At 40.8% G+C, this 15420-nt stretch overlaps 1 protein-coding gene across 1 annotated transcript in view; it reads right to left on the bottom strand.

The window, feature by feature from the left end:
* The window catches only part of Pou6f2 (POU class 6 homeobox 2), a 492516-nt gene that overhangs the window by 26539 nt on the left and 450557 nt on the right, over positions 1 to 15420 (bottom strand). Inside the window, exon 6 of the mRNA XM_027409383.2 lies at positions 14908 to 15048. Coding sequence (XP_027265184.2) covers positions 14908 to 15048 — 141 coding nt within the window. The remainder of the gene's footprint in view (positions 1 to 14907; positions 15049 to 15420) is intronic.

A 15420-nucleotide genomic window follows, 5' to 3' on the forward strand; every position in this document is an offset into this window, starting at 1 on the left:
CTCTGCCAAAGCAGTGCAATGGCAGATGTCACACTGACAAGTAATTTTGTTGCCATACTGTTAAAAAAAGGAAGCCTGTCAATGCTGTACTCAGTGACTTCCTCAGAGCTGTCAGTGCATTAGCAGAGACACACCCTTTACTCATATTTGTGACACCCCAGCGGTGTTTGGCCAAGTAGCTTTTGTGAATAGTGGCATCATTTTGTCCACCCTTGAACAAGGAACTGAGATGTTAGGAGGAGCTCACACTAATGGAAGCACCATCACTTTGTCCATTCTTTCTGATCTGACCACAGTGAACCTCTCCTTGCTCAAGCAATGTGTTTCCTTTCTCCACATGATGAATTAATTTGAAGTTTGTTGTTATCCTAGGTCTAAAGCTAACCTTCCAGGAGTTATTTTGGCATCTCTGATCAGGAGATTTATTCTAAGGGGAAAAGAAAATAGCACAATTTTTCACCAAAATTTATTTTTCAAGCTATAATTTAGTGTTTCTTTGCATTTGGCCTTGTCCAAGATGGGGGAACAAGTGTCAAGAGGGAAAATCACAGAGAATCTGAATCAGAATTGTAAAGGCATGAAGGGAACAAATGGAGGCAAAGCCAGGGAGGGAGAAAACAGATAAAGGCATGGAGGGAACAGACAGAGGAAGACATGTGAGCAGTGAATAGGACTCTTTGTCCAGGCTCTGGCACCAGCCTCCTGGAAGACTAGAAGTTCCTGTGTTTGTAAGGTCCTGTGGCTGATTCGAAATGTCTGTTTTGGCAGTGTGGCCAGAGGTGGCATTGCCAAGGCCAGGGATCTCAGGCCAAACAACTTCAAAGACACACATTTTAATAAGAAGCTGTGAGAACGTGCTTGAATGTGTTCGTTTTAATTCTTCTATTGTGGATGTTATAGGTATATTCCAAATAGGAATACCCTCCTAACTGATGTCTTTAACTGCCAGAATGAAAACCCCATTGGATGTTAAAAGGTTTGGCTTCAACTTTAGGAACACAGAAGCACACAGACAAAGGCACAGCACTGGGGGCATAGGGATCTGTACGCTAGCGCATTCTGTAATGGTCTGCCAAGAACAGTGTGAATGGACATGGATGCCATACATACAGCAAAACAGTAAAGACAATCTCCTCCTCTAAAATCATCTTAGATCCATTAAAGGGTAATTCTCTTAGTGAGTTTAAGATGTATATGGTGGAAACAAATGCCCCTCTTCCTAGGAGAGCTAGTGAATGGCTTTGCCTCTAAATCTCAGTCTGCTCCTCCATAAACTGGGAAAAATCGCTTCATAATATCATTACAAGTCCAAAATGAAACGAGGTGTGCAAAGCATTCAACACGGTTTTACCTAGCAGCCGAGTGCTCAGCAAAATGCTCATTCAGAACTTATTTTTGTTTCTGTTCTTGTGTGGCCATGAACTTGCAATCTTTCTGCCCCGCCCCAGTTTCCCAAGAGTTGTGATTACAGATGTGTGCCACCACATAGCTTCAAATTCTTTTAATATCCTAATATCAGCATGACAATAGGTCACCACTAAAAGCAGTAGCCTTCCACAAAGCATAATGAAGGGTTTCCTGTCTTCGGGAGGAAGGTATTATAAAGATGTGTTCCAAAGGAAAGACTTGACTGCATTCGGAATACATGGAAGAGGCCTCTGCAAAGCTGCTAGACAGTTCCAAAACATAGAACTCCACAATGAAATTAGACACAGAGAACTCTGGAATTCTACATATTTTCCTTTCTCTCAGGGTGACCTGGGAGTTTTCTCCTTACCTCAAGGTTAAAGTACTTGAGTGAGATTTTTGCCCTTTAAATTTATCGACTATAGCTTCTACAGATTTTGAAATGAGAGGAGACAGAGACAAAGAAAGAGTATGACTGGGGGGAGCAAAGAGTGTGCATACTCTATGTCATTGTTAGGGGGTGCTCATCCGCTGCTGGAGGGGGCCAGGATGTGCACTTCTCTAGACTCAGTTGCATGGGTCTGAGCAATGTGAAACCTTGTGCTAGAGCACCCCTTGTGGCATGAGCAGTGTGTGAGTGTGTGTGTGTGTCACACCCCCCCACACACACTCGTGGTTGTGGTGGAGCTTCACATTCAGCAGGCAGGGATTTTTTTTTAATTAAAAAAATAAGATGTATCATAAAATTTGTATTTACATATATATATATATATATATATATATGTATGGTTATGAGATTTGCTATTTTTCTTTTATTTTGGGTCTACAATCAAGGGCTAGCAAACAGTGCTAGAAAAAAAGTCGATCCATTATCTAATCAAATGTTTAAATTAAACTTACACCAATGATGTTACATTCAAGTCAGAAACAAGGAATCATCATAGGCTTTTGTGGTCTATTCTTAGAGCGAATGTTGGATATAAGCCAGTGCCCAGGAAATGCAGTCTTTCTGCACAAAATATAGATTCCCATAGTTAGTAAAGCTTTAGAGCTGTGTCAGATGTATAGCTGTCCTGCACTGAAAAGCATACTGGGGAAGTTTGGATCTTAGAGGGTTCATGGTTTTCCCCATGGTGCTGGGCTTACTCGCATCACTCCTCTAGAAAGTGGGACAATGAAGGCAGGAGAGGAGGGAGATGATTTTTGCAAGACATCACCTCTTCTATTGCCAAAGTTCAGTGGGGCATTTCTGTAGCACATCTGCACAGCTCCCCAACAGGTCACAATGACACTTAGTCAACATGGTTGTATTTGGAGGTGAGTTTTCAGGAAGAAGGCAAGTCAAGATGGCAGACTCCACATGAATAGAACTACTGTCCTTATAAAAGAGACCCCTATTTCTTATCTCTAGAATCATAATAGGGATTTTTTAAAAGTACATTTTGATTCATAGTTTGTAAATGGAGTTCTAATTAGTCTAAATAATAAAAACCTGGAGTAAGACATAGATGAAAATGCTGGGATCAGAGAGAAGAAGGAGTAAACCAAAGCCATTTTTACCTCATTAGCTTCCCTGCAGAAAAGAATGTGAGTTCCTGTTTCTTCCTGCTTATACCCTATCTCTGTCCAGCCATCTCACTTTCTGTCTGTCTGTATAGACCTCCAGACCTTTATGGCTAGCTAGTGACAAGTTCTAGTCTCTGATCTTCAGGCAGGCTTTGTTTGTACAAACAAACAAAGCTAGTTATTACAAACAACAATAGTTACTTATTACAAGGGCAAAAGTGAATCCTCCCGAAAGCAAACGAATTCCCTTACACTATATAGCCTGGAATTTAATTTCTACCTCCCTACATTATTTTTTCTTTGAGTATTTATTTGAATATTAGTTAAGTTGGGGAATGAGGAAATATGTATAAAATTGAACTAACACTTTCATGTCTGATTCTCTTCAGTGGTGTTAACATATTCTTTACACTATCCTCTAGTAGAACTATCTACAAACCAAATGATGGCAAATTCTTAATGATAAGCAGGAAGATTTTTTTGTCATTGATTCTGCTTTCAGCTGCTTTACAAATTAAACTATGGGTTGTTTTCATTTTCTCCAGTACTGGTCATACTGCAGAATTGCAAACATAATTCCTGTTTTCCTCTCAAAGAGCATCATAACTGTGGTGAAGCCCTCACTTTGCACAAGGACCAACCTTGTCAGTCTTCACCTGGCTTTCCTCAAGACAAGTTTTAATAACAGCCCCCCAAAAATCAACCACCACTAACAAAAAATTAGAATTAGGGAAAGCATTTCTGTTTCTATTAGTTGCTGCCAGATTAAGTGACTAAATCAGATTGAAGCTATTTATTGCTTCAAAGAACACCTTGACTCATAGCCAGGAAACATCCTACAACAAAGCCTTCCATCTAAGAGCTATCTATTTTCTAACTCATCAAAAAAGGAGAAAGAAATAACTATAGCAACAAACAAAAACAAAAAATAACACTCCTCAAAAAAAAAAAAAAGACCACACAAACCCAAAACACAATCAGTCAAACAAACAAATAAAAACAAATTGGGGATCAATGACAGTGATCTCCAATATTCTTAATACACCCTTTATTGAAATAGGTTTGTATTCAATGGGAACAGGTGAAGAGAATATTTGGCAATTGCTCAAGAAAGTGCTATGCATATTTAGCACCCCCTGGTTCTGTGTTTATACCCAGTGAGTGCATCAGGCTGTAAAGCTGAATTTAAATGAGGATAAACAGCAAAGCAAACCTCCAAGGAAAAGGAAGGGTGGGGAGTGAAGCCACTGGAAGTGCTGTTAGAGATGCATCTGTCTATCATCACCCAGGTCCACGACCCAGGATGATTCATCTGGTTTTTTTCATGTGAAGCAAATGTCCATTGTTGTGGCAAAATTAAATGTATTTTGAGACTTGCACGCTACGCTTATCTATCTGCCCAATCAGAAAAAAAAGTTGTTCTCATCATTCTAACACTTATTACTTTTTCAATTTCCTGTTAGTAATGTTTTCTTAATGTTCTTTAGGGTGAGACCACAGACTTTCTCATTTCTCACAACAAAGCCTGAGACTCATTAGAATTATGCTGATGAGTTTTTCTCATAAAATTTTGAACTCATTGTCATAGGTGGCCAATCTCCAGCCAGATCCCCAGAGATCAGGAAGCTTTTGACAAATGTGAACTCCAACAGTGACTTTTCAGAGTTTTATAATTTCTATTTTAAGTGTCTCCCAAACACACACACATTTACTGTAATCCTTCACGACTCATTTAGGCTCTTCCTCCTGGTAACAAATTACAGGAGGTGTTAAATTTACAAAACCATTTCATCCTATGCAGTGCCATGTGATTTTTTTTTTTTTTTTTTTTTTTTTTTTTTTTTTTTTTTTTTTTTTTTTTTTTTTTTCGAGACAGGGTTTCTCTGTGTAGCTTTGGAGCCTATCCTGGCACTCGCTCTGGGACCAGGCTGGCCTTGAACTCACAGAGATCTGCCTGCCTCTGCCTTCCGAGTGCTGGGATTAAAGGCGTGTGCCACTAACGCCCGGCTTAGTACCATGTGATCTTGTGGTCTCAAAATCAAAATGAGTTTTCTGAGTCCCCGGTAACACACTGTGTCATTTTTATGTTCATTTAGTAATTTTTATATCATGTTTTAAATATGAACATCCCTCCATCCTTTATATTAAAAAGCCCAAGTAGTTATTTCATAGCCAAATGATACTGAGAAGATTCTCATGGTTCAAAGTCCTACATTTCTAAGTTGTAGTTTCTCAAGTTACTTGTAAATTGAAAGCAGACCTCATTTAGTACATATATTACTTCTCTTGGCTTCTGGTTGTGTAGGGAGGCTGGCTAAAAATGACTTGAAAGATACAATGAAGAAAGATTTTTTGTTTGCTTTTTTGTTTTTGTTTTTAATTCTAGGGCATTAGAGGAAAACAAGAGTGCTTACAGGACCCGAGTGGTTGATAACTCCCTCAGGCCCTGCCTTTTGAGTACATCTTGTCAGGAAGAAAGGCCAATGCTGTTGTGTCCAGAAGCCATACGGTGTTAGGGGGCAGGCTAGACATAACCTAGCCTGGGGCTACTGCTAAACTTGAGAAAATAGGATTTCCCTTTTGCTAATCATGTGGGTAGCAGACTCCATATTGCCACACTAACCTTTCCTGAATGTTGGAGGGAACATGGTTTCACAACAGATGTGGTCAAAGAAAAATTGTTGGACAGGCATTTGTGAGACTCACATGATTCACCCTGTGAGCTCCAAGTGCCTAACAACCTTTATTGTTTCACACTTTACACTAGCTGTAATTTTTTAAAAAGAAGCTAAAGAAAGGTAAGTAACTGAAAACAGCCATTTTTATCTGACATAGGGATATTGGATAGTGTTTAAAAACATTTTCACCTGAAACTTTAATATATTCAATGAGCTTTACCTTCGAGCAGCTGACTGAAAGGGATTAGGTATACATACACTGTGCTGTGGGATGTCTCCTATACAGTGGGCACAGTATTGGGCATGTAAGAAAGCTTATGCTGATAGCAGCTCTGCTCAAAGAAAATCTGGCTTTGAAGCACCCAGATTTGAGTGTCTGTCTAGGCTTTTTCATTCACTGTGTGGCTTTGGATAACCTTCCTAAGCCTCCAGTCCACCCATCAACTGTGAATCGGGATAACAGTGAGAGCACAGTGAGCATGAAATGAAATACTGAGTCTATGCAAAATGCTTACTGAAGAGCATATGAGAACACCTGAAATATTATCTAGCCATGGACTTCATTACTGTATCATGTTCACTGTGTACCGGGTGCTGTTCTTGGCTCTTGGGATGCGTTAAGAAGAAAGCAAGAAGCTTCGAATTGTTGCCAGAACATGTGATGGAGAGTATTTTCTTACATCAGACAAAACTGAGCTTGGTTCCTGCCATTTCTCATGGGGTGACCTGGGGAAGCTCTCCATCTGTACCATCCCCATAGGCTTGCCTCACGCAGGGGTTGGAGAGATGAAGTGGTTGTTACATGCTGAGGGCTAAGTACCAATTGGTACTCTATACCAAGTAAGAGCTCTTAGTGTTCTATAAATGGCAGCCACTTACTAATTTTATTATTGCTGAAAATTGTGATCCTCCTCACATTCTTGAGGGAAGATATTTTATCATTTCAGAGAAGAGAAACAAGACCAAGGGAGATGAGATGTCATGGCTGGCCTTCAGGGGTATGCTGGGATGGAGTAATAATTTAGGTATTGCTGTCTGATTTGAGAGCCTTGTTTTTTTGCTACCGGATTGTGGTGTTATCTTTCTTGCACAAATAAAGCCTGTCTGGGCATCAGAGAATGGAGCTTGTCACTAGCCAACTATAGAGTTCTGGAGGTCTGTATAGACAGACAGGAAGTGATATAGCTGGGCAGAAACAGGATATAAGCAGGGAGAAACAGGAAATCACTCTCTTCTCTGTGGAGACACTTAGGAGGTAAGGTGTGCTGTGGCTTGCTGCTTCTCGTTCATCACTCAGCATTTCCCTCTATATCTGACTCTGGCTTTTTATTATCTAGGCCAGTTAGGAACTCCTTTTACACTGGATGCCCTTCCATGCGAGGGTACAGGCATTCATTGCCCAGCTATGTTATTTCAGTGGAGCTCTAGGTCTTTGTCACTACCTGCTCTCAGGTATCTGATCCAGGGAGTGTGCTCTGTTTTCTTCTTGTGTGTCTGTGCATTACTTGCTTAATGCCATTTACTTGTAAACTGTACTTGTGATCACTAGCTGTATTGCAGTATTCTGACCATTCCAGCTTATGACATCTTATCAAGGGTTACTTCTCCTGTTATTTATTCGAGACAGCTGTAGAGATTTAGGTTCTGTGATTCTAATTTGTTTGTTCATGGATATCTTGGAAAGCAACCAGGCCTTCCAGCTCAGGGTAGCACAGGAACATGGCTGTGGGCACTGAGTTCAGATCTCAGTCCTGCCACTTATCCAAGATGCTACCCTGGAGAGTTGTGTTCCTCTGAATTTCTAGAGAATTTGCCCATCTGAGTAGGTGGGCACCATCAAAGTCTTCCATGACATCCAAGTGTGCATTATTGATATCCTTGGGTGGGTGGGAGCTCAGCTCAGTGTAGGGCAGACACTATTTGTCTTTTTGTTTTTTTTTTTTTTCAGATGTCACTTGGCCTGAAGGAGCTAAAATCCAGCAGTCCTCCAAGACGATTAAAGAGCTCTACACACTCACACAAGCCACATGATTATCCTTTGGGGATAGACAGCACTTTCCCACAAGGGTGCATTAACTGAAATGGAAGTCTGCTGAACAGGGAGCAACTCCTTTTTATTTATTTATGTTTAATGTTAAGCAGGGTAGCCCTGATCAGCTCCTTGGGGGTTGTAAATAGCATCCCCTAACTTATTAGCTGTTGAGAATTATAGATCCTAATTGGGAAGCTTCAGAAACTAACTGGCCTCAAAAGACATTACAAGTCTTTATTTAGGATTCTTCAGGAGAGACCATTTCCCTGATTCCATGAAGACAAAGGCTTAGGGATGAAGAACTAAAAACAACAACAACAACAACAGCAGCAGCAGCAGCAGCAGCAGCAGCAGACTCCAAAAGGCTTCAGTATCCAGAACTAAAAAAGAAATAGAGGGTACAGCAAGCTGCTTTATGTAGCAGAGACATGGTCCTCTTTAGCTAGCTCTCCAGGGTGAATTCTACTGAGGTGGTTTTTACTGTGTATTCCTGCTCACATTCCTTGTTACATGAGGTGAGTTCTGCTAGGGATGGAGGCTAAAAAGAAAGTCTCCATAAGGGCTTTTTAAAGTTCCTTAAGTTGATGGGCATCTGGGGCTGCTGAGTGTTCCATATCAGACATGGAGGGGATGAGAGGGTAGGATAAGGGTGGCTCGTACAGGATAGTCACCTTGGATGGGCAGAGCTAGAACCAAACTTGACCCAACTCTTGAGTCTCAGGTTGTGCAACCTGTAGCCATACCTTCCTTAGAACCCAGTACTCACAAAGTCACTGCCCACCGGGGTTACAAAACATGACTTTCACCAGAGTTCTGAAGGGCAAGGACTCGAACACCACCAGGACTCCACCGGCTGGCCATCTAGGACCACCTCTGACCTGGCTTTGCAGGTTATAAAGTACAAAGAAAGTTAGGTTGGGGACCAACAAACATTAATTTGCCAATGATTTGCATGCTTCGGATCCTTGGGAATTCTTGAAACAGTTTGAGACCCCTTATTTCTACAAATGGGATAAGTAGGCATCACAATAGACTAGAAGTCACAGCAAAGCTCTGGTGGCAAAGCCGTGTCTCCTCGCCTGAAGGATTTCCGCTTTCAGAAGGCATTTTAAAAACATGGCTGGGAATAAGTGAGAATTGCTGGCAGCAGCATTTTTCTAAAGCATGTACATTTTATTAAGTGTTGGTCGGGGAATTAAGGGTTAAGAAAGTTCAATTCTACAGACTGGTGAACTGACTCCACTTGCACCTGTGAACCTCACAGGGCCGGTGGTCAGCACCAGTCCAGGGCACCGCTGCCCTGATGCCGGAGTTCTCATTTGTAGAGCGTTTTGAGGGGCTGTAAGGCGAGCACTTAGGGAAACAGTGCTGAAATGAGGCAATAAAGTTCTTAACTGGGCTCCGAGGGCAGATTTGCTATGTTAGTAGAAGGATTGGGGTGGCTGATTGTTATTTTATCTTTATCACCGAAAAGAAGCCAGAGTGCAACTCTTAGAATGCTACCAATCCCATGAAAATATTTCCTGGCCTCCAGACAGAGAGGAATGAAAAAATGTTTTACTAAAAAATGATAGCTGAAATATAGTCCATTCAATGGGATTTAATTATTACACCTTAAAAACTTCCCCCATGGCATGGGCGAATGGAAGATAAAGATTTTGTCAGACCTATACTATTTATGAGAATACGAGTATTTATGAGAAAACCTCCAAATTTTTAACAAAACATATTTGATCTTTATATAAAATGTCTAAATAGATTATATTGGTTTCTGTATTTTTTAAAAGATAGTGTTTATGCATTTTATGTTTTATAAATTAATACTTTGTGGTAAAAACATAAAGTTTGAAGAGAAAAGTTCCAGTTGTCTGTCACTGACTACCCTTGGAATGGATGGTATGCTTTTACGTTGAAGGAGTATTTTTTGTTTTATTTTATTTTTTGGTCTGGACTGTCTGTTTTCTTCTGAAAGTAAACAAGAGTACTGAGGTTGGTTTGAAAATGCAAACATGTGTTGTTCTGGAAAGGTTATTTTGTTACACATTTTGTGTGTTTCATTGTAAGAAATGGAATAAAGAACGATGTGAAGATCCCCAGATTCCCCATCAATGGCTTGGCTGGGTCTTGTAGGCCCTGTAGCTTTATTCACAATCAGAGCTACACATTATTTCTTCCTTTTCTGCAGGGCTGGAGAACCGTTTTACAAATGTGTGCAGCTATGGCTTTGTAAGAGATTTAAACAGACCTACTGAGACCCTGGAGAAGAGAAGCAACAGATAATTATCAAATTAATTATCTCTCAATTTTGTGATTGAGATTAGCATTTATTATAACTTCATCTCAGGTCATCTTCTAGTGAGTTTATCTTTTTTGCAGATTTTTTTATCTGAATTAGAAACAAGATTGTCTTACAATCTTGTCTTTCCACTTATATTATGTGCTAATCTTCGCTTCAGCAACCTATATAGGGTCAGTTGCTGGTTTTGTTCCTAAAAGGAATACCATAATTTTTTAAATGCCTCATTTCTCATTTACTGTTGGAAAAGAGCCCCAGAAAATTATATAATTTATACGAGGCCACTCCGTTAATAAAAAAAGAATGTTTGTGTTTCAATAAAAATACTTGGGTTTTCTATTCACTATTGCCCTGGAGATGTTATTCGGTTCATGATTGTAATTCAGGGGACTTTGCATGGGGTGTGTTTCTTCAGTTGCCTCTCTTTGGAGAGCTAAACTGTGGGTGAACTTTTTGCTAGGGTCTTAAGTGAACTGTCAAACTGTTGGAGGTGCTCTTGCCCCCCACCTTCCCCACCCCCTGCCATGGTGCTTGAAATGAAGCTGAGGGTTAGCCTCCTCCATGCCTCAAACTACATAGCCTTCCACTCATGGTCATTAGGAGCCCACATCATCTTTGGCCCACATCATCACAGTAATTCCTGTTTTATTGGGGCACTTTGTCTCTGTCCTTTAGTTGAATAAAAGCCTGTGTATTTCTGAATAAGCTGTGTGTGTATGTGTCTTTACCCTTCTCTGGAAAGGGCCATCAGGTGTGGTGACATACACCTGTCATCTCAGCACTCGGGAGACCGGCTAAGGGTAACCCTGTTTTTTAAAAAAAGTAACTTTGTTTAGTTACTTTTGTGTTTTATGTGCTTGGCTCTTTAAAGTACAAAAGTGGGTGTCTGAGGTCACTTGCTGCCACCTAGGAAAGCTTCACAGTGGTGGAGGATGTGATTTCATCAGGAAACAGTCACGAGCTTCAGTTAAAATGTAAAATGCTTTCCTTAACCCCAGGATAAAATAAAATTTCATTTGCTTTTACTTTTCTGTAATAATGCCAATAAGAAGATATTGCCAAGGACCCAAGGGAAGCAGTTTTGTAGCTGAACAAATTGATGGTAAATCTACTTGCCAATTCCTCAAAACACTATTAGGAACACACATGGGCACACTCACTCTCCACCCTCGTGCACTGTTCTGAGAAAGGTTGAGATGCCTCAAGATGACTTAACATCCCTCTACTGATATTCACACAACCTCAGAACCTTCATCTATTCACCAAAGTAAGATGTTCATTTGATTCATGCTCAGCTTGATTAGCATTGACTGGCTGCTGGCTCTGAGATCTTGACTAAGAGACTGACCTCATTGAAACCACTTTAATCCGGTGGAACGATGTCAGTATTCCCCCATTTTTCAGAAGAGAAATCATGGCACAAAGAGAATAAAGAGATCAGCCAAGGCCTCTTGGCTAGCGAACAGCAGCCTGAATGCAGATCCCTTTCTGTTGCCTGCACACCATACTACTACCTCTTGCTGCATATCCGAACACCACTATGAACCATGGTGATGATAACTGTGGCACTGTTTATTGAATCTTAGTTGTGTTCTTAAGCTCCTAGGAGGTAATTTAAAGACATGATCTCATTTAATCTTCATAACCTATGGATTTAGTGTGTGTGTGTGTGTGTGTGTGTGTGTGTGTGTGTGTGTGTGTGTGCATTTGTCTGTGTAGAAGCCAGAGGTCAAGCTTGGGTGTCATTATTCAGGAACTGTCTACTTGCTTTTTGAGACAACTTATCTTATTAGGATAGTTTGACCATTGGTCATCTATTAGGCTGCCGTCAAGCAAACCAGGTATCCTTACGTCTCCACCTCTCCAGTGCTGGGATTACAAGGTTGTGATGTCATGCTCAGATTTATATGGGTCCTGGAGAGTGAACTCAGATCCTCCCTCTTGCATGGCCAGCACTTTACTGATGAGCCATCTTCCTAGCAGGCTTTACTCAGATTTTATTATGTAGTTAGGAAAACTGAGGCTCTGAGGGCTCAAGGAATTTGTTCAGACTGTACTTGGAATTAAATCCCTCACCCTACTACTTATTCTTTTTCTTCATGCTCAGGTCTGTGATCCAGGAAGTAAAGAGGGATATAATGTTCTCAGTAGTGCTGCAACCAATGTCAATGGCTGGCTACTAGTTACCAGGAGACAATGACTACCTTCTTGCCTTGTCCTGTCTGTTAAATTGTTAACTCTGGTGCATACTGTCTGTCCTTACAATTAATAGTTATGAGGGGGCAAAGTAAGAAAAGCATGAAGATGGAGGAGAGTTTTCTCTGTCTTCCTTAAGACTAGAGGCTGGGGGCGAAAAATGGCAGAAAATCTCATTCTTCAACACATCCACATATTGTATCTACGCCTTTACTGGGATCTAGTTTCTGGAAAACACAGATTCCAAGGCAGGCAAGTGAAATAGCAAGACCCAGATGGTGAGATTTCTTGCTGTTGTGACCCAAAGGCCAATAGTCTGAAGGAGATTCAGACATAGAACAGAGGCTGATTTAGCAGCCATGATTGTGGCCTGCATTAGATGACTCCTTGAGGGTTAAGAACAGGCTTGGGTAAGCTAAGCCTCTGTCTGAAGCTAAGAAAACCAGAGAGAATTGGTACTTAGACCCATCCCTGTGTTGGCCTGAAGGCTCATTTAGGTCTCTTAAATCCTGTGTTTTGTTTATCAGGTGCAGAAAGAATCTTAGGGAGTGAGGGCAAGGATAGACATTTGAATGACAATGCTCCTACTTGTGTGGAAAGAATCTTCCCATCTGTCCATGTTACTATCAATAAACCTTGCTTCTCAAACCTAGGTTTGCACAGTAACGCCATTTTTCTTGGATAAACTTCCAAATATAAAAAGAGTTGACATCAAGAACTCCAATAAAAGAGTTCTAAATATTCAAAGAGTGTTTTCTTTACATCTGTCTGGGAAACCTCTACAGAGACTTTAAAAAATTAAAAATAAATGGAGTGTGGCAATCCTAGGTGGCAGAGTATGAAAAGCAAGGCAAATTGTACTAACCTGGTTCCACACATTCATCTTTTTTTTGTATCACATTAACACAAGATAAAGAAATACACATTTCAAATTTTTTACCTACTTTTATGGTAGTAGATGTCCACCTTAGAAAATGTATTTACTATAAATGCAAATAAGCCATCCTTACACAACTTGTAAAATAATAATGAAAAAGACACTAAAATCAACTCTGATTCAATGTCTACACCACCCTGGTGAGTATTTAACTTGGGATTCTTGTGGGCTGGGAGAGATATTCCAGGGATTAGGGTGACAAAGGTAGGGACTCTGGCTCTTAAGAAGTTATCACTGGCTAATCAGCCACCAAAGCATTTGAAAAGGAAGACATAATAGTCCCTTAGAATAAAACATTTCTCCACGTGGAGGGCATAATAGTCTATTTCACTTGGATGGTAGAGCAGAATAGAAGGAAATGCCTATCTGTGGATAGATTTGGTTTCGACCTTCAATGGTTAAAATTTACATCATGAGTTGCTTTATTTCTGGGCATAGCTCTAGGAAGCTGCTTCCAGCATGGGCCCGAGTTATAGATATTAAAACCCACTTTTCTTCCACCCCATTACTACAGCCCTCCACAAATTTTAATATGCTTTTGAGAACCTCAACTTAGAGCTGGCTGCATAAAATGATCCTTTGATGAAAAGGAATTGGAACAAGGGTTAAAGCAGACATGGAAAGGTTACTGTAGAGGGCACACTGTTCAGACAACCCTCCTTTAATATGTGTGGTGTGCACCTGTGATAAGATGATTCATTACATGGGGCCTCTCTTTGACAAGCTCCATCGTTCAGCCCTCGAGCCTCTGCTGGGACAATCCTACAGCCGCCCAGGAAATATAACAAGGTCAGCTTTTTCTTTCCCTGGGCTGTAGATAGAGATGGTTTAGTGTATAATGCATCTTTGCTTATGCTTTATGTAAAATAAAAAAAAACCAACAGAGTTTAGGACATGATTCTTGGTTTTGCAGAGCTCTGTAGCAGGGAGTTAGGTAAGCACACTGTCTGGTAAAGAAATAGTGGTCTGTGACCATAGATGGCCACACTGGAAAACTGAAGTCACTAACCCCTGAGGCTGGACTCTGCTTTCCATTGGAGGGCACATTAACATCATCAGCTTCCACTCTGCTCTGCTGTTTTCTGAAGCTTTTAGGACTACTGATCACATATCATATAGATGAACATGACATGGACACATAAACCTAGTTGGAGAATGGGTGCTCTCCTGTGATATGGGGAGGGCTTAGTGGACCTGACAGGTTAGAGATAATCCACAGGCATGCAAGAGACTTTCTGACTCCCCAAAAATCAGTGAGAGAGCGAGGGGTTGAATGGCAGCTGACACCTATCGTCCCCCTTTCCTTCTGTGGCTTCAATAGGACTTTGCATTAACTCCCTACACATACAGATCTTGGATTTACTGAGGTTAGTTTAGACATATCAGAGTAACCAGCAGAAGATACTAGTTTCCTTCATTACATCATATTTTTTAAAAGTGAAAAATAAAAAACAAAGCAAGCTTTTCTTTCCAAAATCCAATTCTTGATTGCTTATTTCCAAGAACATTGCAATAGAGAGAGAGAAATTCTTTAACTCGGGTCATAACACTAGTCATTTCACAAAACAAAACCAAAATAAAACCTTGACATTTTAGGGGGAAGAAAGAAAAATCTTGCTTCTAAAATATAGAAACACTTCCCAACCCCTCTCCTATTCTTGACATTGCTAGTAAACATTATTTATTTGCCTCAAATAGATGCAGCTACATATCACTGTCATGCAAAAGAAATTCATTTCCTTTCTGAGTTCAATCTGCCATAAAAATTCACTCTTGGCTCCCATCTCCCACTCACCTGTCCTTGTGCATTAGTAACTAGTTGACCTGTGACCCCCTGAAGGCTGGAGAGGGCATTGCCAAAGGCCTGTGAGCTTGCTATGGAGCCCATGGCTGCTGCAGCAGCGGCGGCCTGACTTGCTAGAGGATTATTAACCAGCTGCAAAGAAAGAAAAGATCAGGATGAAAACCACCATGAGGCAGAGTAACCACACAACAACACAACACTCCCTCCAGCCTGCTCATGCATAGAGCCCCGAACCCACTGCAAGGCCCCAGTATGGGATTCCTTGACTGATCACAGGAGGCCAGGGACCAGGTGGGGACTTTGTCCACTAAAGCTGACTGCTCTGTGGAGCCTTGGCTGGGGGGACAACCTACGAGAGATTTGGCCTGAATCGGGGGAAGATCACAAAATAAAATTCCAAGGAAATGTCAGCCTTCCTTGGAATCATCATGAGAGTGAAGCAGGACGGGTATAGGAAATGGATGTCCATGGCATTGTGTATGGATTTATCATTTCCATGTAGGA

The sequence above is a fragment of the Cricetulus griseus genome, chromosome 3 (genome assembly GCF_003668045.3).
Source record: "Cricetulus griseus strain 17A/GY chromosome 3, alternate assembly CriGri-PICRH-1.0, whole genome shotgun sequence".
Lineage (NCBI taxonomy): Eukaryota > Metazoa > Chordata > Mammalia > Rodentia > Cricetidae > Cricetulus > Cricetulus griseus.